Here is a 24,780-nt window from a genome sequence, read left to right as displayed (position 1 = left end):
AGGAGGCTGAAGAAATTTGGCTTGTCACCAAAAGCACTCACAAACTTCTACAGATGCACAATCGAGAGCATCCTGTCGGGCTGTATCACCACCTGGTACGGCAACTGCTCCGCCCACAACCGTAAGGCTCTCCAGAGGGTAGTGAGGTCTGCACAACGCATCACGGGGGGCAAACTACCTGCCCTCCAGGACACCTACACCACTCGATGTCACAGGAAGGCCATAAAGATCATCAAGGACAACAACCACCCAAGCCACTGCCTGTTCACCCCGCTATCATCCAGAAGGCGAGGTCAGTACAGGTGCATCAAAGCTGGGACCGAGAGACTGAAAAACAGCTTCTATCTCAAGGCCATCAGACTGTTAAACAGCCACCACTAACATTGAGTGGTTGCTGCTGACTCAACTCCAGCCACTTTAATAATGGGAATTGATGGGAATTCATGTAAAATATATAACTAGCCACTTTAAACAATGCTACTTAATATAATGTTTACATACCCTACATTATTTATCTCATATGTATACGTATATACTGTACTGTATATCATCTACTGCATCTTTATGTAATACGTGTATCACTAGCCACTTTAAACTATGCCACTTTGTTTACATACTCATCTCATATGTATATACTGTACTCGATACCATCTACTGCATCTTGCCTATGCCGCTCTGTACCATCACTCATTCATATATCTTTATGTACATATTCTTTATCCCTTCACACTTGTGTGTATAAGGTAGTAGTTTTGGAATTGTTAGCTTGATTACTCGTTGGTTATTACCGCATTGTCGGAACTAGAAGCACAAGCATTTCGCTACACTCGCATTAACATCTGCTAATCATGTGTATGTGACAAATAAAATTTGATTTGATTTGATATGAACTAAAAAGGGTTCTTCAAAGGGTTCTCCTATGGGGACGGCCGAAGAACACTTTAAGGTTCTAGATAGCACCTTTTTTCCAAAGAGTGTAACATATAATTCCAACACTAGTTCAAATGTACAGATTTGGGGACCATCTGTATCTGATGCCTCTGAGTTTATCTGAAGCCTCTGAGTGTATCTGTTATAAAAGGTGAGACACATCGATGTGTTCATTCTCATGGACTAGGGTTTCCTTAATATGGACATAAATGGGAGGATTAGTAATGCACTTGGATAATTAGATTAATCAAGCAGAAGTGTTACATTGTTTTAAATGTCACCAGCAACCAGTGCAGCTTCATCAATCTGATAACTAAAGGTCATTCATGGAGGGAGGGCAGGAAAGGGGAGGATATACCATTTGGTGTGATTCATTACAGTAAATCAATATGGACCTTTTCTGCTTGTTCTGCTCATTTGGACATAGGAGCTGACTGCAATGGCTTATGATATTACCTTCATTTTTGCAAATAACTTTTTGTCCGTTGTCAAGTTTTGTCCGGAGCTAAAGTGCATGGGTACACAGTAGACTATGAATAGTTATGATAGATACTGTCAATAATGTTAATGCATTTCTCATACCTGCCGAGAGGGACGATAATCAAAAACAAGAAAATCAAGGTATCTCAAAAACAACCATTACATTAATTTGTTTGTGACATTAATTGAAACAAGTGGCTTGTTGTTTATACTGTCCTATATAAAATGAAGAAACCTGGTTGCGTTGGCAATAACATTGCCAATCACTTCCATTCAGCATAAGGCATGCAGATGGTCCCCCAAGGTCCCGGCATGGAAAACTGCTGATGTAAGAGGAACGTCATGCTTAATTAATAGCAGCCCGTAAACAGAGTGATTTCTACGCACTGACTGATTTACGCCACCACCATTCTGCCACTCTTGCCAGCAGGCACGTTTACCATGGTGCATCCGACGAGCTATGAGCCACTGAGCATTATGGGAATTCACAACGCAACCTGCTCAAACACGGGCTTAGCTACTGATGTTTCAATGAGGACAGCTCCTCTTTTCATATGACAGTACCTTAATCCCGTCAGACTGCCTGGAGTCACGGCTGTGCCAAACCTAAGCTGAGCCGAGTCGACACCCCTATGGAAATGTGCTCTAATGACATTAAGGGTGAGCCTCTGGAAAACAGGGGAGATGAAGGGCAGAAGGCAGAACTCTGTAGAAATGTCACAAAGTGCTCTGCCAAAATTCCTTCCCTAAAAACTGTTGTCGGTTTTATGCCGTTCTCGTAATAAAGATATATATTTGTACTTAAGTTCATGAATGTAAACCTACCTTGAAGATAAAGTAGCTAAGTGTCTGGGTTTGAGTGCATTAAGCCCATCTGGGCTAATAAGCCTGTCTATTTTGATGGGCTAGTCACAACAGAAGTATATCTTCACCACGGGGGCAACGGTGGCCCAGTACAGTGTGTGATCTGAAGTGTACATAACAGCGTACAGTACTTAGTATGTATAGGGAATACCTATCAGGAAACCAATTTTCACAATACTGTATAGCTCTGATGTTAAGATTCCTATTCCTCACATCCAGTCCTTGTGCTGAAGGGGAAACTGGCCCAGTGGTGAAGCCAGTGATATACATTGGGAATGGTTTTATATCACTCTCATAAACATGCAGATTGATTAGGGTCATTTTCTGGTAGCCTGCCTCCTTCCACCCTGCCCTTTCCCTCCATTAGTGATGAAAACCTAGATTCATTGCCACGTCCGTCACTGCCACACTATAATTCACTGGCACATTGGCTGCATGCTTTTATGCAAATTAGCAATCAGAATAAGGTATATCAAAGGGCATGTCTCTGTCTCTCTGTTTATAGGAGCGCATACAAGTTGCCAATGGAGCGTTGTCAATCAGCCGGCTGACACTGTCCGACATTGGAATGTATCAATGTGTGGCTGGAAACAAACATGGGGAGGTATACTCCAATGCAGAGCTCAGAGTCATTGGTAAGGCAATACAAGACTGGATGTGTGTTGGTGTGCCTGCCTGCCTGACTGAATATATTTTATGTACACTCTTAGGAAATAGTGATCCAAAGGGGTTCTTCGGCTGTCTCCATAGGAGAACCCTTTTTGGTTCCAGGTTGAACCCTTTTTGGTTCCAAGGGTTCAAGAAAGGGTTCTACCTGGCAACCAAAAAGGGTTCTTCAAAGGGTTCTCCTGTGGGGACATATGAAGGTAGCACCTTTTTTTCCAAAGAATGTAGTACAGTATGCACGTTTGTTTGTCGTGTGCATGTTTTAGTGTTATTTGCGACATTTGTTTTCCATTCCCTACCACTGTAGTGTGACCTCCAGCATCTCTGTGATTTCCCCCTAATTAAAAACCATAAATTACAGGATGAATGCACTGGAGTGCTATTGATGTATGACCATGCCACTCTCCCCAGTCCCACCCTTCTACCCTGTGAGTCATGTCAGGGATGGCCTCCAGCTCTCACTCCCCAACCCATCTCCCATGAAGCTTGAACATTGTTTTGTCATTGATTGAAATTAGATCAAACACAGCCAATGAGCCCAGGTTAAATTGAACTTGGAGGAGGTAAAAAATATAATTGACAGACCCTGGCAGAAATGCACTAATTGAAGTGCTTTATAAAAGCACAGGGAGGGATGATCCAGGAGTGAAAAGGAAATGATCATGGTAGAACTAAATCGAGCTGAAAAACTGAAGGACATGACATTTTTTCTTTGTTTTTCTTTGCAGAGAAAATGATTCCGTTAATTAATGAGTGCAGTGTAGCAGTCTCCTACCTTCCCTGACATTTCTGCTCAACATCACACACACAGTACATGCCTCACTTTGAAGTACACAGCAGTCATGTGAGGATGTGTTTAAAATATCCATGATTTATCCATGCTACTGTTATTAAACCATTTAGGGGTTATACAGATAACATTCAATTTCATTATTATTTTAGTTTTGTGCATTTTCAGTATCTGCCTTTTCTATTCCTTACATGCTGGAGTGGAGAGGTTATATATCTCTTTTATCCTTTTCTACCCTGGCTGAGACCTCCTCTAGCTATGGCCAATGGCAATGGGAGAATCTCACTTGCATTTGCTTGGCTCCTCATGTCCTCTCTCCTCACCTCACCTGTACGTGGTTATACTGTATATGAAGTACAGGAATGTTGAGGTGTACATGGTTGAAACCTGTTGGCTGATAAAGACAGAGGTCCCTCCCTTCTGACCTTCTCCTCCAATTGGTTTTAAGAAGTTGGCAAGGAGAGAGGACATGAGGAGTCAAGGAAATTCAATTTAAATACTCCCAATGACTATCTCCAGGCCTTGCCAATCGGGAGTGTCATTTTCCCTTGCTGAATATATATATTTTTGGGGGGACAACGCGACATCACCGGGAACGACTCTGGGCCCACTATACTAAGGCCCTGAGGTTTTCCTAGTTCAGTTCATGTGATAAACTCATGGCTTTACGCTCATGTAATGCATGTTGAAAGTTAGATATAGGAAAGTAAAAGGGCAGCGAAGGGTTTTTAACATGCATGTCTTGTTTCAGCTGTTGCCCCAGATTTCTCCCAGAACCAGCTGAGGAGCCCCACCATGGTGAAGGAGGGAGGAGACGTGCTGATCGAGTGCCGGCCCAAGATGTCCCCCTGGGGCGTGATCTCCTGGAGGAAGGGCAGCGAGGCTCTTCGAGAGAGCCACAGGTAATGTAACAATCTCTCTCTTTATTGTCTGATCGCTCTCTCTGTGGAGGGGTTGATTTTCCTAAGCACTGGGGTTGTTGTAGGATTTGTTCAGGTATGGTACCCTGGAGGAACGGTTGTTGTAGGATTTGTTCAGGTATGGTATCCTGGAGGAACGGTTGTTGTAGGATTTGTTCAGGTATGGTACCCTGGAGGAACTGTTGTTGTAGAATTTGTTCAGGTATGGTACCCTGGAGGAACTGTTGTTGTAGGATTTGTTCAGGTATGGTACCCTGGAGGAACTGTTGTTGTAGGATTTGTTCAGGTATGGTACCCTGGAGGAACTGTTGTTGTAGGATTTGTTCAGGTATGGTACCCTGGAGGAACGGTTGTTGTAGGATTTGTTCAGGTATGGTACCCTGGAGGAACTGTTGTTGTAGGATTTGTTCAGGTATGGTACCCTGGAGGAACGGTTGTTGTAGTATTGATAAAGAGCTAATGCCAGACACCCCTGGCTATGATTATTGTATGGTCAGGCTTTGTAACTTGATATTATTTCTCTGGTCATATTGATTCTATTCCTCACTGTTACAGAATCTCTCTGACTGTTAACATTTATCTCCAGCTTTGGGTTGAAAGTGCATCTGGAGAAATATATGAAGTATCATATCTGTCTGTTTACCTACAGTACCTGCATTCGATGTAGATTCCTATAGGCCTATATTCAGTAAAGGTTCCCACTCATTCCAGTCATATCCCAGACACATAACTCCTGGTTTAATCACACTTTAGACATCTGCACAAACAAACCAATGTGAGGACTGAAAGTAAAATTGGTTTGGCCAGTACTTGGAGTCACCCGACATGCCACTCGCTGTGCAGAGTCTGGGTGCTAATCAAGCACTTTTCGCCCTCTGTGGGAGGGTGTGGGCGACCATACCAGCCACTGTCTGCTGACATATATCCACGCTTTTCTGAGCAAAATTGTTAAGCCAGCCTACTGCTAACAGTGACAGGAGAGCTGTGTGTGTGTGTGGGTGAGGGGTGTGGCTGGGTGGCGTCAGGGGTCAGTCAGACAGTGCTGATCCAGACAGGGGTGACCCATTCGGTGACACAGCTGCTACACCACTTTGGTGGCACGACTCTGGCAGCAGGACTGTGTGCACAGTGTCTGGTACGACTCGTCATGGTTTACATATACACAAAGAGGTGTTGTTGCTTGTCAAACAAAGAATCCTGCATTTGCATAGTGGTTACTCTGCTGGTGCCCTTCAGCTACACTGTGTACCTACGTACATGATGCTGTCTCCCAAGCTGACGGATCAAGGCTGAAATGCTGAAACGCATCAAGTTTTATTAATAAAATATGTATTTTTCTATTCTACTGTTTTGTCATCCCCTGTTAAACTGACAGTTTGAATCCTGATAGAACTGTTTCGATAGCGATAGACTATGCTTTTCCTTTTTCATGGTTTCTAACACAGATATTCCCTGAGCTACAGTAACTGATCATTTTGATTTAATGTCCTGCTTGTAGTGTATGGATATGTTTGGAACGGAGAGTTTTGTTGTTGATTGATTTGGTATTTTGCACCACTGTGACACTGGTACAGTATATGTTTCCATGGGATGATTAATTCAATATCAGTGGCTCTATTAGGCTTGAATGGATGGATGTTGCCATGTTCCCCTGTTCTTCCCTGCTGGTTTGTCGGTCCTTGTTTGTTTCCCTTTGTGTAACTATGAGCTTGTTACAAGTAGATAGACAGTTGAGATATACTGTTCGTTTGCTGTAGCGCTGACGCCTACCTGAACTCACATACTGTATGGTATTTTAATGTTCTGATAGGGAATTGCTGGAAACCAAGGCAAATGTGGATTATTAAACCTGGACCAGTGCCCTTAATGTCATAAACACAATCTTTCAAAATATTGTGCTAGTCATGGAGGAAATTATATTACAATATCTCTAGATCTGTATTCTAGTGGAGTCCTGGGACTTTTTGAACTTGAAAAGTAAATTGTCATGCTTTTACTTTGTAAATGGTATTCAGCGCAGACCACCTGGTGTGCTTTTGACACGGAGGTAATTAAAAAGAAAAATGTGCAGGTCACAAGTTTGCTCGTGTCTGTCCCAGGTTGTATTGTGCAGGATAAAATCTTGTCAGGATGCATTGTCAATAGGTGGAACCCTCCCATGTTACTTTTCACGGTACGGAAAATACAGTATGTGTGAGGCATAGAATATGTTGACCCAGCAAACTGGGAACATTCCCAGAACATTAGCTAAGATTCCCATTAAATTGAAATTAGGGTTTGACATTTTTTTTCTAATAAAATATCTTTGGAATGTTCTCTTCACATTCACTCAAATGTTCCCAGCATGGTGCAGCATGGTACATGTTCATGGTAAATTTAATAAAGAAACTGAACACAAGAACAAAAAAACAACAAGGCGGAACAAACGAAACAGTTCTGCCTGGTGCAGACACACAAATACAGAAAACAACTACCCACACCCATAGTGGGAAAACAGGCTGCCTAAGTATGGTTCTCAATCAGAGACAACGATAACCAGCTGCCTCTGATTGGGAACCATACCAGGCCTAAACATAGAAACACAACACCTAGACATACAACATAGAATACCCACCCACATCAAACCCTGACCAAACTAAAAATAGAAACATACGAAGCAATCTACGGTCAGGGCGTGACAACGGAATCGGTGCAGCCAGCTGGTTTCTTCACGCTTCGCGCCGACAGAAACAAACATCTTTCCAAGAAAGCTAAGGTAAGTGAGCTAAACGACTACCGCCCCGTAACACTCACTTCCGTCATCATGAAGTGCTTTGAGAGACTAGTCAAGGACCATATCACCTCCAGCCTACCTGACACCCGAGACCCACTCCAATTTGCTTCCCGCCCAAATAGGTCCACAGACGATGCAATCTCAACCACACTGCACACTGCCCTAACCCATCTGGACAAGAGGAATACCTATGTGAGAATGCTGTTCATCGACTACAGCTCAGCATTTAACACCATATTACCCTCCAAACTCGTCATCAAGCTCGAGACCCTGGGTCTCGACCCCGCCCTGTGCAACTGGGTACTGGACTTCCTGACGGGCCGCCCCCAGGTGGTGAGGGTAGGTAACAACATCTCCACCCCGCTGATCCTCAACACTGGGGCCCCACAAGGGTGCGTTCTGAGCCCTCTCCTGTACTCCCTGTTCACCCACAACTGCGTGGCCATGCACGCCTACAACTCAATCATCAAGTTTGCGGACGACACTACAGTGGTAGGCTTGATTACCAACAACGACGAGATGGCCTACAGGGAGGAGGTGAGGGCCCTCGGAGTGTGGTGTCAGGAAAATAACCTCACACTCAACGTCAACAAAACAAAGGAGATGATTGTGGACTTCAGGAAACAGCAGAGGGAGCACCTCCCTACCCACATCAATGGGACAGTAGTGGAGAGGGTAGTAAGTTTTAAGTTCCTCGGCGTACATATCACGGACAAACTGAATTGGTCCACCCACACAGACAGCGTCGTGAAGAAGGCGCAGCACCTTATCACCAAAAGCACTCACAAACTTCTACAGATGCACAATCGAGAGAATCTTGTCGGGCCGTATCACTGCCTGGTACGGCAGCTGCTCCCCCACAACCGTAAGGCTCTCCAGGGGGTAGTGAGGTCTGCACAATGCATCACCGGGGGGAAACTACCTGCACTCCAGGACACCTACACCACTCGATGTCACAGGAAGGCCATAAAGATCATCAAGGACAACAACCACCCGAGCCACTGCCTGTTCACCCCGCTATCATCCAGAAAGCGAGGTCAGTACAGGTGCATTAAAGCAGGGATCGAGAGACTGAAAAACAGCTTCTATCTCAAGGCCATCAGACTGTTATTAAACAGCCACCACTAACATTGAGTGGCTGCTGCCAACACACTGACTCAACTCCAGCCACTTTCATAATGGGAATTGATGGACATTTATGTAAAATATATCACTAGCCACTTTAAACAATGCTACTTAATATAATGTTTACATACCCTACATTACTCATCTCATATGTATATGTATATACTGTACTCTATATCATCTACTGCATCTTTATGTAATACATGTATCACTAGCCACTTTAAACTATGCCACTTTTGTTTACATATGCTACATTACTCATCTCATATGTATATGTATATACTGTACTCAATACCATATACTGCATCTTGCCTATGCTGTTCTGTACCATCACTCATTCATATATCTTTATGTACATATTCTTTACCCCTTTCCACTTGTGTGTATAAGGTGATAGTTTTGGAATTGTTAGGTTAGATTAGGTTATTACTGCATTGTCGGAACTAGAAGCACAAGCATTTCACTACACTCGCATTAACATCTGCTAACCATGTGTATGTGACAAATACATTTGATTTGATTTTAATTTGATTTAGAACATTTGTTCGGTTGTGGCAAATGTTCTCATAACACAGAAAAATGTCCAGTGGCGCCTACAGTATGAACAGAGAGACAATGTTTTTATAAAACATTCACCTTATGTTGCAAGAATGTTCTCAGAACACATTTAGTATTTTTAAATGTTCCCAAAAGGCCTGGTGGGAACAAAATATTAACTGTTCAGTTGTGCAGATGATTATACAAGGATTATTTTGGGGTGCAAAAAACATTAACCTGATGTTACAAGAATGTTCCTAGAACACATGTATGCTCTTTAAATGTTCATACAACATTTCTTTAGGTTGCGTGAACATTGTGGGGATATGACAGAGATATGAGAGAAAGGTTCCCAAAACACAAAATTGTTCCAGTTGTGTTGACATTTAGAGAATGTTTGTATCAGGGTGCACAAAATGTTCCTTTGATGTTGCAAGAATGTTGACAGCACAGCCTTTCTGAGTTCTTTAAAGGTTCCCAGAACATTTAATTAGGTTGTGGTAACAGTGTGATTACATTACAAGAGATTACAAGCACAAAATATGCTCAGTTGTGATGACATTCATACAATGATAAAGTTTGGTTGCACAGGACATTCCCTTAGACTATGTGTTTTTGTCAACATTCAAAGTTCTTTAAAGGTTCCCAGAACATTTAATTAAGTTATGAAAGTTGTCTGGAATGTTGCAAGAATATTCTTGTGATATTCACATATTGTACGTAAGAGGTTGCACCGAACATTCCCAAAATTTTGCACAATGTTCCACAATTTCCCCTAAATGTATTTTAAGTTTAACATCATATTCCATTGATGTTCACACATTATAAATTATACCGTGTCTTTGAGGTCCTCAGAATATTTCAAGAACATTTTGAAAATGTTAAAGGTCAGACACACCAGTAGGATTGTCAAACATTTGCCTGCCAACAGTACTTAGCACCTCTGAACAGAGTGTCGCCAGTCAATCTCTTTTGTGATCCCACAGCAAAGACCTTGATGTCATCAGCCACTCAGCCTTGTTAAAATACAAGAAGGTGGCAGTAACATTGTTTGGTAATGCATGTGTGTGTGTTTCTTTATGGCCTAGTCAATGTTGGCTAACTAGCTGCGCTAATGGTACTACTAGCCAGATGACCACAACTAGATAACTAGCTAGCAAGATGAAAAGGAAAACATTTAATTCACTCTCCATAATCACATACAGCTCCATAGTTACTTTTTTTGCAAGCTGGCTAACATTAGCTAAATGGTTAGCATCATTCGCTAGCTGTTGTACTAGCTAGGTAATGTAAATGTAAATACACTGCATTGACTCTCGGAAGCCAGCCACAGGCAGCTGTTTCATGGAAACAAATCCATTCTGATTGAAATATAACGTTACTAGCCACAGTGGCCAGATGGCTAGCTTGGTAAAGCATGTATGTTGTGTGCATTGTGTTGCACTTACCACCCTATTCGTTTCATATCAAACGAATAGGGTGTGTGTGACTGCCTTGCTCAGTTAGCAAGCTAACGTTAGCTAGCTAGCTTACTAATAAGCTAGTGCACATTATCAAATCTAACAAAAACATCCTTCAAGCACAACTCATTAGAAAGATATAAAATATGTAAAGAATTGCTCTAGAAAAAATAGTTATTATGCAGCTTTATTGTTTTAGTTAGAACAATTATGATGACAATTATGATGCTTCCATTTTCTTGTCACTCCTGTCGGCTCCCCCACTTGGAGGTTCATGCTCTCTGATTGACTCAAAGTCAAGTTGCTGAGCATTGCGTTCTACAGGGACGTACACCCTTTGTTCTAGCAAGAGAAGGAACGACCTCCTTCTGTGATAAGTGCTGTACCTATCGGCAGTCAGATTCTCGGGGGGGTTTCATGCTTTATATTTAAGTTTGACCTAATGTTACTACAATACTCTCAGCATGCACATTTCTAGTTATTTAAAACATATCGGAATATATGCCTTTTGTATTCTTCTCCATATTTATTAATAATTCTCATTTGAGGATTATATTGTAGACCCACTACAATATGATATAGACAAACCTTGCATTTAATTTCATTCAGAGATCATTCAGAGATCATTTGAGTAGCAATTAATCATACAAACATACAAACATCCAACATCCAATACCACAGCTGTGGTATTACACATTTGTTTCCAATCTATATAGATAGGGAAATGAATGGTTAATTAGGACTAGGGTTGCAGAATTCGGAAGATTCCCAGAATCAGGAGGCAATAAGCAGGAAATCCGAAATCCTCCAACCATAATTTCTGGTAGGTAAACTAGTGTTTAGAGCATTGGGCCAGTAACCGAAATGTCACCAGTTTGAGTCCACATGTGTATAGTACACACTTGTGCATGTGTGAAATAGGACAAATATAAGCCACCACCAAATTTTGATTATACTTGTAACACTGCATTTTATGATTTTTTAAAAATGTTCATCACATATTGAAAGACTTATGAAATGTTATTTAAGTTGGGTCGATATTTATAAATTTTAATTTAAATAAGTTGTATTATTGTGTAATCGCATGCTTCTGAAATATAGACTCAGAACCTTCAAACTAAATAATGAAACAATTTGACCCTTTCTCAATTTCAATCGAAACACAGATACAAATGCATGCAATACACATTCTGAAAAGATACATAGCATTGTAATAACTCAGAAACTGTGTTCTGTGTCCTGATTGACCATATTACCCTATGTACATAGACTGAAAAACTGCAATACCACAGCTGTCCCCTTGTGGTGCAGAGCGTTAATGATCTGGCTGAAGATTGCATGTTCCAACCCCACGTGCAGATTGTTAATATTTATTTTGATTATTTTTTTTTACCTTTATTGAAGCATGAAGTTATGCTGAGATCAGTCTCTTTCGCAGAGAGGCCCTGCATGAACACACCAATAAACAACAATTCCATAATACATATCTATATACACATAAGTTACACTATACATTTCTATATACACATCAATTACACTATACATATCTATATACACATCAATTACACTATACATTTCTATATACACATCAATTACACTATACATATCTATATACACATCAATTACACTATACATATCTATATACACATCAATTACATAATACATCAAAAGCAATCCATCAGACTTCAAGGAGGGCCAGCCCACATTCTGATACAATGTGCAATGGTGTGTCCTGAACCTATCGGCTGTAATAAAGTGCAAAGCGTGTTGATAAACGGTGTCCAATGGCTTCAATGCAGTGGCAGTCGATAACCGGAATGAATGTTGACTGAATTATTTGATTTCTGCTATTTAACGAAAGACAGGGTCTGTTCCTATAGTAGAATACTATTTTAATTCTTAATTTCTTAACTAACGCATCAACATGCTTTTTAAAGTATATGTTTTTTTCAGCAATCCAGATGCCCAGATAGTAATAGGCAGGGACACCAATCAATGAGGGCCCCATCCAAAGTACGTAGGCATAAATCATCAGATACATTTTTAAGTGATTTGGAAAATAACATACACTTGGATTTTACCTGCATTAAGTACTAATTCCAGTTCAACAAAGGCTTTCTGCAGGGCATTAAAGTCAGACTGAAGCACTGACAGAGCACTGACAGAGCCTGGCAGCACTGACAGAGCCTGGTCAGCTGTGGGGGAAATAGCATCTTTCTTTTTTTACAGATAAACCAATATTGTTCATGTAAATAGTGAAATGAACCAGACCAAGAATCCATCCCTGTGGGACACCCTTTGTTATGTCCAGAAAATACACACTGTGTTTGGGTCATCATTTAGACCATCATTTAAAACCAAAGAAGTAGTGGAGATGGTGCTTTGGCGTGTTCTGAAACTTGACTGGTGTACATTTAGAATACATTCCGTAGTTAAAAGTATATAATTGGCTACAGAGTCAGTTTTTCTAGCCATGGCCCAGACCTGATTTCTTATCATAACAAGATCTGAGATTATTTTTTACTCTAAGGCATTTAAAGGGAGCTTGTTTGTCTGCTCCCCAAAATATATATCTTTATATGGTTGTGTTTGTATGATTACAATTTTGTTAAAAGGTCCTATGAATTAAATTAAATGATTGTCTATATAACTTTTTTAGTGGGCCTACAATACAATCCTCAAATGTGAATGACCATTAAATATGGAGAGAAACATAGTGGGGGATGTATTCCAATCTGCATTATGCTTTAAGGAACTGGAAATGTGCATGCTGAAAATGTTGTGGTACTATTATGTAAACTTAAATACACAATTTTCTAAATGTTCTTGAAATGTTCTGTGGACCTCCCAAGTCAAGGTCAAATGTATATTGTGTGAACCTCAATGGAATAGTATGTTAAACTGCTATGAAAACTGACTTGGAAATTGTGCTACATTGTGGGAATGTTATGCACAACCTCTTCAGTACAATATGTGAATATCACAAGAATATTCTTGCAACATCCCAGACAACTCCCAAAACGTAAATGTTCTGGGAACCTTTAAAGAACTTAGACCAGGTGTTCTGTAAACATTCTTACAACATTAAGGGAATGTTCTGTTCAACCTAACTTAAACGCTGTATGAATGTCATCACAACTGAGCATATTTTGTGCTTTGGGAACATATCTCTTGCAATGTACCCACACTGTTCCCACAACCTAATGTTACGTTCTATGATTCTTTAAAGAACTCAAAGACTGTTCTGTCAACATTCTTGCACCATCAAAGCAATGTTTTGTGCACCCTGATACAAACATTATCTGCATGTCAGCACAACTGGACAGTTTTTGTGTTTTTGTAAATTAGCTCTTGTTGTTCCCACAACTTAACCTCTCTATAGTATGTGGGACGCTAGCGTCCCATCTGGCCAACATCCAGTGAGATTGCAGAGCGCCAAATTCAAATACAGAAATACTCATTATAAAAATTCAGAAAACATAACATATTTTACATAGGTTTAAAGATTAACTTCTTGTTAATCCAACCACGGTGTCAGATTTTTTAAATGCTTTTCGGAGAAAGCATACCTAGCCCAGAACATACCTAGCGAAGAACGTAGCCCAGTTGACAAATTATAACAAACAGTAACCAGCCAAGCAGAAGCGTTACAAAACTCAGAAATAGAGATAAAATTAATCCCTTACCTTTGATCTTCATATGGTGGCACTCAGAAGACGTTCATTTACTCAATAAATGTTCTGTTCGATAAAGTCTCTTTATATCCAAAAACCCCCGTTTTGTTCACGCGTTTTCTTCAGTAATCCACAGGCTCTAACGCAGTCAAAACAGGCAGACAAAAAAATCTAAATTGTATCCGTAAAGTTCAGAGAAACATGTCAAACAATGTTTATATTCAATGCTCAGGTTATTTTTAGCCTAAATGGTCTATAATATTTCAACCGGACAATAACGTTGTCAATATAAAAGGTAAACAAGAAATGCACTCTCTCAGGATTGCGCATGAAAAATCTCTGTGAGACGTCAGGGTCCACTCATTCAGACGGGTCTTCCCTCATTTATAAGAATACAAGCCTGAAACAATTTCTAAAGACTGCTGACATCTAGTGGAAGGCATAGGAACTGCAAATTGAGTCCTAAGTCAATTGATACTGTAATGGCATTGAAGAGAGAACCACAAAACCAACAAAAAAATACTTCCTGAATGGTTTTCTCTTGCCAAATTTCTCCTGCCAAATCAGTTCTGTTATACTCACAGACATGATTTTAACAGTTTTGGAAACTTTATTTCTATCCAAATCTACCAGTTATATGCATATTATATCTTCTGGGCCCGAGTAGCAGGCGGTTTAATTTGGGCATGCTTTTCATACAAAATTCAGAATGCTGCCCCCTACCCTAGAGAGGTTAAAGAAATGTTTTATGAACATAATAAAAAAAACATTTTCTGAAAACGGTCTTGTAAGTGAAGGTGAATGTACACTAAATTAAATTGTTTAATCATCTGCACAACTGGACAGTTTATCTTTTGTGATGTCCCCACAATGTTATCATCAGAATGTTCCTAAAAACCAATAAAGCATTATGGGAACCTTTTAAAGATCAGACATATGTTCTGGGAACGCTATTACAACATCAGGCAAATATTTTATACATTAAAACATTGTATTTTCATCAGCACAACTGCACAGTTTTTGTGTTATGAGAACATTATACATTACACACTCTCTCTCTCAAATTTCGATTTAAGATTTAAGGGCTTTATTGGCATGGGAAACATATGTTTGAAATAGATAATTAACAAAAGTGAAATAAGCAATAGAAAAATGAACAGCAATATAAATCTCTCTCTCTCAAAAATTCACGACATATCACCATGTAATCGAGTGGACCACCACTGCCTTGCTTTGTCTGTCCCTGGTCAACTATACCATTTGCACAATTACTGCACTTGAGAATAATTAATAATCCCATTGTTTTATCTAAATAATGTGTGAGCAGAATGTGGTGGAACACTTGCTCAGGAGCATGCATAATCAAGGGGGGGGGGTTGAAAACCCCTTGTTGTTCAAAATTAATTGGCTTAATTGTGTTAGTGCTCCACTGTGGCTTTAGAGGGAGGGGAGCCAGTGTCACCAGCTGGGTAATCCATCTTCTTAGCAGCAACCCTTTTTTCTGCAGGAAACCAGCAGAGGTGGGTGTTGGGGGGGGGTCTTATCTCTCCCAGACAACCCTGCAGGGACCCGGTTTAGATGACATCAGCTGGAACAAAGCAGCTGAGAACGCAGAGAAGGGTCTTGCCGATGAGTGTATAAGTGGGCCGTGTCAGGCAATGGACCGCTGTATAAAAATATCCCATTTCAATATGTCACCACTGGATTGGAAGAGAGAGAGAAAAAAAATTTGGCCCCTCACACCAGACCCACACAATCAACTGTCTCTGAATGAGTGGCCACCGTCTGCCTGCCTGCCTGCCCGCCCGCTGGATGTACTGGCATTCTGTTTTCCCCTTTTCTCTTCTCTCTGAATTAAAGGCAGTCTTTCAAAGACCTGTTTGGAGTTATCTTATGCGACAGGGGCACTCGAACAAATACACTATATACTGTATACAAAAGTATGTGGACACCCCTTCAAATGAGTGGATTCGGGCTATTTCAGCCACACCTGTTGCTGAAAGGTGTATAAAATTTTGCGCACAGCCATGCAATCTCCATAGACAAACATTGGCAGTACAGCTCAGTAACTTTCAACATGGCGCTGTCATTGGAGGCCAACCTTCCCAACATGTCAGTATGTCAAATTTCTGCCCTGCTAGAGCTGCCCCAGTCAACTGTAAGTGTTGTTATCGTGAAGTGGAAACATCTAGGAGCAACAACGGCTCAGCCGCAAAGTGGTAGGCCACAAAAGCTCACAGAATGGGGCCGCTGAGTGCTGAAGCGTGTAGTGCGTCCTGTAAATCAAATCAAACTTTATTTGTCACATGCGCAGAATACAACAGGTGACCTTACCGTGAAATACGTACTTACAAGCCTTTAACCTCCAATGCAGTTCAAGAAAGAGTTAAGAAAATATTTACCAAATTAACTAGAGTAGAAAATAATAAAAAGTAACACAGCCATTTTTCCCAGCCAAAGATAGTCACAAATGCAGAATTAGAGATAAAATTAATCACTAACCTTTGATAATCTTCATCAGTTGACACTTATATGACATCATGTTACACAATACATTTATGTTTTGTTAGATAATATGCATATTTATATCCACAAATCACGGTTTACATTGGCGCCATGTTCAGAAATGCTTCAGATAACAGAAATATAACTTTGACGAAAGATACATGTTTTACATATAATTAAAGGTACATGGGTTCTTAATGCAACCGCTCTGTCATATATTTTTTAAACGTTACGAAAAAAGCATAACATGCAATAATCTGAGACGGCGCTCAGAAGTAAATATATTTCTCCACCATGTTGGCGGTCAAAAGAAATATGAAATTTACATCATAAATATTCCCTTACCTTTGATGATCTTTCATCAGAATGCAGTGCAAGGAATCCTAGTTCCGCAATAAATCGTTGTTTTGTTCCATAATGTCCATTACTAGTCTCCAATTAGCTACATTTGCTAGCAGGTTTAGTTCACAAAACTTCAAAAAGTTATATTCCAGGTCGAATAAACTGGTCAAACTAAGTAGAGAATCAATCTTCAGGATTCAGGATGTTATTATCATATATATTCAATAACGTTCCAACCGGAGCATTCGTTTTGTCTCCACAGTAATGGAACTCAAGGCATATAATGACTACTGAGCATAACCAGGAACTGGCATTCTGCCAGACCAGTGACTTATTCCCCTCCCATCCGGTCCTACATCACACTAGAGTCTTCATTCCACGTTCTACTGACTGTTGACATCTAGTGGAAGGCGTAGAAAGTGCGAACAGATCCATATCTTATTTGGATGTGAATAGGCGATGAGTTGAAAATCAACTTCAACTTCCTGTTTGGAGTAGTAATAATAATATGCATATATTAGCATATGAGACAGAGTAGGAGGCATTTCACTATGGGCACGCAATTCATCCAAAGTGAAAATGCTGCCACCTATCCCAAACAGGTTTTAACTTCTTGCGGCGACCCATCCCGGATCCGGGATCGTGACTACGGCTCAAGCTCATTACCATAACGCAAAATGCAAAAAAATATTCTTAGAAATATTTAACCTCCACACATTAACAAGTCCAATAGCTCAAATGAAAGATAAACACCTTGTTCATCTACCCAGCAAGTCAGATTTCTAAAATGTTTTACAGCGAAAACATAGCACATATTTATATTAGACCACCACCGAAACAAAAGACGAGAGGCAGCCATTTTATCCCAGAAAATATAAAATTATAAAAGCAGGATTAAAAAATAAATCATTCACTAACCTTTTGAAAATCTTCATCAGATGACATTAATAGTACATGTTACACAATACATGTATTTTTTTCAATAATATGCCATTTATATCCATAAATCTCTGTTTACAATGACGACATTTCAAAAAATGCTACTCAAATGTCCGGAGAAATTATGATAGCTCCGACAGATAACGTCAGATAACAAGCAATAAACATGACTAAATATACATGTTCTACATATAGTTACAAAGATACCCTTCTTCTTAATGCAACCTCTGTATTACATTTATTTTTAACGTTACAGAATTCGTTCACTGGCTATACAATGAGACGGCGCTCAGATATTAGCAGTATGTCTCCTCTACGTTTGGAGTCCACAGAAACCCAAAATAACCACGTAAATATTCCCTTACCTTTGATGTTCTTCGATCAGAAGACGTAGAAGGAGTCATACTTACCCAATACATCGTTTGGTTTCACGTTGTGTGTCTCTGTATTAGCATATGCTAACAGCTTCAGCTGAAATGCACCCAAAATGACTTCTGGTCCCGCACTCTTGCATCAAAACTTCAAATTCAAATTTACATATTATATGTCGACTAAACTGGTCAAACTATGTGCAGAATCGAGCTTTATGATGTTTTAACATGTAAAACAATGATCAGCGCGAACAGACAAACCGCCTTCAATTGCTGTTACTTGGAAAAGAACGTGCCCCAAATCGGCCGCGCGCAATAGAGTGCATGTATTTGAGAGTGACACAAATATTTTCGCCCGCCAAACGACGAGGGCTCGCGGGATTCTCACAATGAACGCGCCATTTGAAAGCAGGCATCTCGCTGAACACATACATACTGTTCCCAGATCGGTAGCTGCCTGGGAAGGGTGGGGGCGATGACGTCAAAGTTGACCCAACTTTTCTCTTGACAAGAGAGAGTTTGGGAGAAAGGCTGCCCTGAGAGTTCTGCTTTACATACAGACATAATTTAAACGGTTTTAGAAACTTTAGAGTGTTTTCTATTCAATAATAATTATTATATGCATATATTAGCAATTTTGGGAAAAAATATTTTCAGTTTACTATGGGCACGCACTTCCTCCAAAGGGGGCAGTATTGAGGCCTCGTCTTAAGAGGTTATTAACTTAAGGAGCCTTTTTTTGTCATAGACTTGGCGCTTCGGTACCGCTTGCCGGAACAGTCTATGACTTGGGTGACTGGAGTCTTGACCATTTTTGGGGCCTTCCTCTGACACCGAAAACCAGTGTTGTGTCGTCAGCAAACTTAATGATGGTGTTGGAGTCGTGTTTGGCCACGCAGTCGTGGGTGAACAGGGAGTACAGGAGGGGACTGAGCACGCACCCCTAAGGGGCCCCAGTGTTGAGGATCAGCGTGGCAGACATGTTGTTGCCTACCCTTACCACGTGGGGGCGGCCCGTCAGGAAGTCAGGAAGTCCATGATTTAAAAAATACAGTGCCTTGCGAAAGTATTCGGCCCCCTTGAACTTTGCGACCTTTTGCCACATTTCAGGCTTCAAACATAAAGATATAAAACTGTATTTTTTTGTGAAGAATCAACAACAAGTGGGAAACAATCATGAAGTGGAACAACATTTATTGGATATTTCAAACTTTTTTAACAAATCAGAAACTGAAAAATTGGGCGTGCAAAATTATTCAGCCCCTTTACTTTCAGTGCAGCAAACTCTCTCCAGAAGTTCAGTGAGGATCTCTGAATGATCCAATGTTGACCTAAATGACTAATGATGATAAATACAATCCACCTGTGTGTAATCAAGTCTCCGTATAAATGCACCTGCACTGTGATAGTCTCAGAGGTCCGTTAAAAGCGCAGAGAGCATCATGAAGAACAAGGAACACACCAGGCAGGTCCGAGATACTGTTGTGAAGAGGTTTAAAGCCGGATTTGGATACAAAAATATTTCCCAAGCTTTAAACATCCCAAGGAGCACTGTGCAAGCGATAATATTGAAAAGGAAGGAGTATCAGACCACTGCAAATCTACCAAGACCTGGCCGTCCCTCTAAACTTTCAGCTCATAGAAGGAGAAGACTGATCAGAGATGCAGCCAAGAGGCCCATGATCACTCTGGATGAACTGCAGAGATCTACAGCTGAGGTGGGAGACTCTGTCCATAGGACAACAATCAGTCGTATATTGCACAAATCTGGCCTTTATGGAAGAGTGGCAAGAAGAAAGCCATTTCTTAAAGATATCCATAAAAAGTGTCATTTAAAGTTTGCCACAAGCCACCTGGGAGACACACCAAACATGTGGAAGAAGGTGCTCTGGTCAGATGAAACCAAAATTGAACTTTTTGGCAACAATGCAAAACGTTATGTATGGCGAAAAAGCAACACAGCTCATCACCCTGAACTCACCATCCCCACTGTCAAACATGGTGGTGGCAGCATCATGGTTTGGGCCTGCTTTTCTTCAGAAGGGACAGGGAAGATGGTTAACATTGATGGGAAGATGGATGGAGCCAAATACAGGACCATTCTGGAAGAAAACCTGATGGAGTCTGCAAAAGACCTGAGACTGGGACGGAGATTTGTCTTCCAACAAGACAATGATCCAAAACATAAAGCAAAATCTACAATGGAATGGTTCAAATAAACATATCCAGGTGTTAGAATGGCCAAGTCAAAGTCCAGACCTGAATCCAATCGAGAATCTGTGGAAAGAACTGAAAACTGCTGTTCACAAATGCTCTCCATCCAACCTCACTGAGCTCGAGCTGTTTTGCAAGGAGGAATGGGAAAAAATGTCAGTCTCTCGATGTGCAAAACTGATAGAGACATACCCCAAGTGACTTACAGCTGTAATCGCAGCAAAAGGTGGCACTACAAAGTATTAACTTAAGGGGGCTGAATAATTTTGCACGCCCAATTTTTCAGTTTTTCATTTGATAAAAAGTTTTAAATATCCAATAAATGTCGTTCCACTTCATGATTGTGTCCCACTTGTTGTTGATTCTTCACAAAAAAATACAGTTTTATATCTTTATGTTTGAAGCCTGAAATGTGGTAAAAGGTCGCAAAGTTCAAGGGGGATGAATACTTTCGCAAGGCAATGTATATATTTTACCTCTATTTGACTAGGCAAGTCAGTTAAGAACAAATTCTTATTTTCAATGATGGCCTAGGAACAGTGGGTTGACTGAATTGTTCAGGGGCAGAACGACAGATTTGTACCTTGTCAGCTCGGGGATAGTCCAACACTCTAACCACTAGGCTACGCTGCCTCCCCAAAGGGTCCTTAGCTTAGTGATGAGCTTTGTGGGCATTATGGTGTTGAACGCTGAGCTGTAGTCAATGAACAGCATTCTCACATAGGTGTTATTTTTGTCCAGGTGGGAAAGAGCAGTGTGATTGAGATTGTGTTACTTGTGGATCTATTTGGGTGGTATGAGAATTGGAGTGGATATCTGGTATGATGCTGCTAATGTGAGCCATGACCATTCTTTGAAAGCACTTCATGGCTACCGACGTGAGTGCTACGGCCGGTAATCATTTAGGCAGGTTACCTTCGCTTCCTTGAGCACAGGGACAATGGTGGGAGTTATTGTATTTATTGCAGACTCGGTCAGGGAGAGGTTGAAAATGTCAGTGAAGACACTTGCCAGTTGGTCCTCTACCGAGAGCACTATCATACAGTCGTTCGGAACAGCTGGTGCTCTCCTGCATGCTTCAGTGTTGCTTGATTTGAAGCGAGCATAAGAGGCGTTTAGCTCGTCTTGTAGGCTCGCTCACTACAACCCACTACAAAGTTCCAAACTGCCTCTGGAAGCAACTTCAGCACAATAACTGTTCATCGGAAGCTTCATGAAATGGGTTTTCATGGCCGAGCAGCAGCACACAAGCCTAAGATCACTGTGACGTAGAAGTCCGTCACTGGCCGCGGGCAGCATTTGGTTCTTTAACGCACACACATATACACACACATATTCATCACTCCTCCCTGCGCCATTATAAGATAAGTTAACAATGTGGGTCGACACACAAATTAACTTCTGTCTTGGTGCATGCATTTCACACTGGTCAATGTTCATATTTGAGAGATACAATAATTATTATACTTATCAATGTTGTGGATGAGCGCATTGTTTGTTTGTTCTGTTCCTCTCTCTCCATCTCTGTAGCTTCCGGGTATGCTGGAAAAGGACCCGAGCTAAGGGAATTGGGTTGGCTTTATAGTGCCTGTCCTAAATGGCTCATTAATGCATATGGGCATATTGAAAGATATTGTCAGTAGTGATGTAATGTTGTAAATGTTATGTTGTGATATTGTTTAAAACCGTGTTGCAATGTATATCCTTTAGTATGTTTAGTTCATGGAAAATGTAGGTTTGTATTGTTAATTGATTAATTAACCAGGGTTAATTGTTCTGAGGGGAGGGGCTAGCCCTACAAAAGGAGCCTCTCTTTCAGTCATGGGGAGGGCATTTTTGGATTGAGCTGTGGATGGGGCAACATTGTTTTTAAGCTGTCCCATAAGGTAGACGTTGATGGCAGTACTGTTGTTTTTTTGTTCCGGAATCACTTGTAAATAAACACCTTTGCACAGAAGAACTTTTGCGGTTCCGCCATCTTTTTATTTTGATAGAGGTTAGGTTATCCAGTTTAGCCTTCTGGCCTACTCTACGTGACAATCACCATGCTCAATGCCAAGCATCGGTTGGAGTGGTGTAAAGCTCGCCGCCATTGGACTCTGTAGCAAAGGAAATGTGTTCTCTGGAGTGATGAATCACGCTTCTGCATCTGACTAATCTGGGTTTGGCGTAGGCCAGGAGAACGCTACCTGCCCCAATGCACAGTGCCAACTGTAATGAGGAATAATGGTCTGGGGATGTTTTTCATGGTTTAGGCTAGGCCCCTTAGTTCCAGTAGAGAGGAATCTTAAAGCTACAGGATAGAATGACATTCTAGATGATTCCAACTTTGTGTCAACAGTTTGTGGACTGATATGTGAGTGGACACTTCAGATGTTTTGGTGGTACAGATATACTGTACCAGCGTGCTTTGGTGTGCTCCGATGCTGTAACACATTGGCTTTGAACCACAGGGGTTTTATTGCCATGGTGAGATCTGTTCTGTGGCTCTGTATTAGTTTTGATGTTGTGTACGGAAGGAGGTTAGTGCCAGTTAAGAATAACACATGACAGGTTTATCAAATTAAGGAATAATGATACAGTAAATGAAGTTAACTTTCAAGGTCTTCTCTGCATGACATCTTCTTTTATAAATTAGCCTCACTTTAAATCTTTTCTTATAACATTGACCTTTATTATACTGTATATAGCCCTTGGGCTTTTAAATAAAAGGCCAGATGTAATTATTCTACCTTCCGACAGTATAGAACAAGGTCATATTGAATGCTCTGTTCACTTTAAAGAAGTGCGTTGTGATTCGTCTGTCTTAGGACTTGGTCTGAGTTAGTTGTTTCCTCCCACTCTTTCTTTATCACGTAATTGATGGCTGTCAGGCTTTGATGCCTGGCTGGGGGTGTTTAACATACAATGGGCTCTACTTGCAAATATACTCCCTACATCCCTGTAGAGTGGATAATGGGTTGAGTGGTGGAAGTAAAAGGCACAGCAGGAATTTCTGCATCAGGGTGTTGACTCCGTCGTATTGAGGGAGACAAGGACGGGAGTGAGATGGCCTCAGATGTAGCCATGCTTATGACCCATCGATATCTCTACCTACAAAGAAGGAGGACATGGAGATGGCTCTCGCATAAATGTCTGCCAGAGTGAACTCCAATTCACACACCCCATCTGCTATGCCAGACACACTCCAGAATGAATCAATGTCAGGAAGGAAACCAAACGTGGAACAAGTATCAGCACATTTTTATTAGCATCCGCTGAGGAAGCTTGTGATGCATTTACTTACATAGACTTAGTATCAACGATTCTGCACTCAGTCAGTTCTCAGACATGATTAAGTGTCCTTGATTGATTCTAATTGGACATCTGCTTGGATAAAGTGAGGATCTGGAGCTCTGTGGAGGTGTCTGTACCACGCCATGTTCCGAACAAAATTTTGAGAGGTTCTGCAGCCAAAGAAATGTATCTCACTTTGAAGGGAGACACACCACTTGATAGGTTGTGTGGGCAGCTGATGGTGCTCATGCTCATTTAGCGTTTGCCTCCCTCTTCAGAGTCAGTCTGATGTTGGCAGGGCTGGGAATGTCACATGAAGGGGAGTGGCCCTCCCACCTGAGGACGAGAACAGGCCTAGGATTACCGCTCTGCCGGAGTACACACACGCGCACAAACAAACATGTTCAATTGCACACACACACAGATGCATGGACACACTGACAGGAGCACATGCTAACACAGACACACACATATACTGTCCCCTGTACAGCCTTGATTTTCCCCTAAATTATGTTGTGGCTTTTATCACTGCTTAAATGTGTCTTAAATCATTTTAACAGCTGACCTTTGCTTGATCTATCAATATGTACAGTGCTATTGTGTAGAGGATTCATGTGTATTGATGATTTAATTTGCCAAAAAGTAAATTAATAAGACACACATCAAATTGATCATGGATGATTTCATATTTACAGACTATTATAATGAGTATAAAAATCGATTAACTATTTTTATTAGCTTATCATGTTCATTGATGTCAGTGAAAGGTGTATGTATAAACATGAGATGCACTCGCATACTTCAGTTATTTGATTTGACCCTTAATGATCAAGCTATTTCTGATTATTTGCACTAGTTCAACCAACTGTACCATATCTAGTTAGCGGAACTCTTGTTCCCTTTCTTGTAAGGCT

The 24,780-nt window shown here is 40.8% G+C and overlaps 1 protein-coding gene across 3 annotated transcripts in view; it reads left to right on the top strand.

The window, feature by feature from the left end:
• LOC118389632 (contactin-4-like) overlaps positions 1-24,780 on the top strand; it is a 229,512-nt gene that overhangs the window by 172,395 nt on the left and 32,337 nt on the right. For all 3 annotated transcript variants that reach the window (XM_052526622.1, XM_052526620.1, XM_052526621.1), the window contains exons 10-11: positions 2,780-2,909; positions 4,482-4,632. In XM_052526622.1, coding sequence (XP_052382582.1) covers positions 2,780-2,909; positions 4,482-4,632 — 281 coding nt within the window. The remainder of the gene's footprint in view (positions 1-2,779; positions 2,910-4,481; positions 4,633-24,780) is intronic.

This window comes from Oncorhynchus keta, chromosome 10 (genome assembly GCF_023373465.1).
Source record: "Oncorhynchus keta strain PuntledgeMale-10-30-2019 chromosome 10, Oket_V2, whole genome shotgun sequence".
Taxonomy (NCBI): domain Eukaryota; kingdom Metazoa; phylum Chordata; class Actinopteri; order Salmoniformes; family Salmonidae; genus Oncorhynchus; species Oncorhynchus keta.
This window is presented reverse-complemented; position numbering and strand designations above follow the sequence as displayed.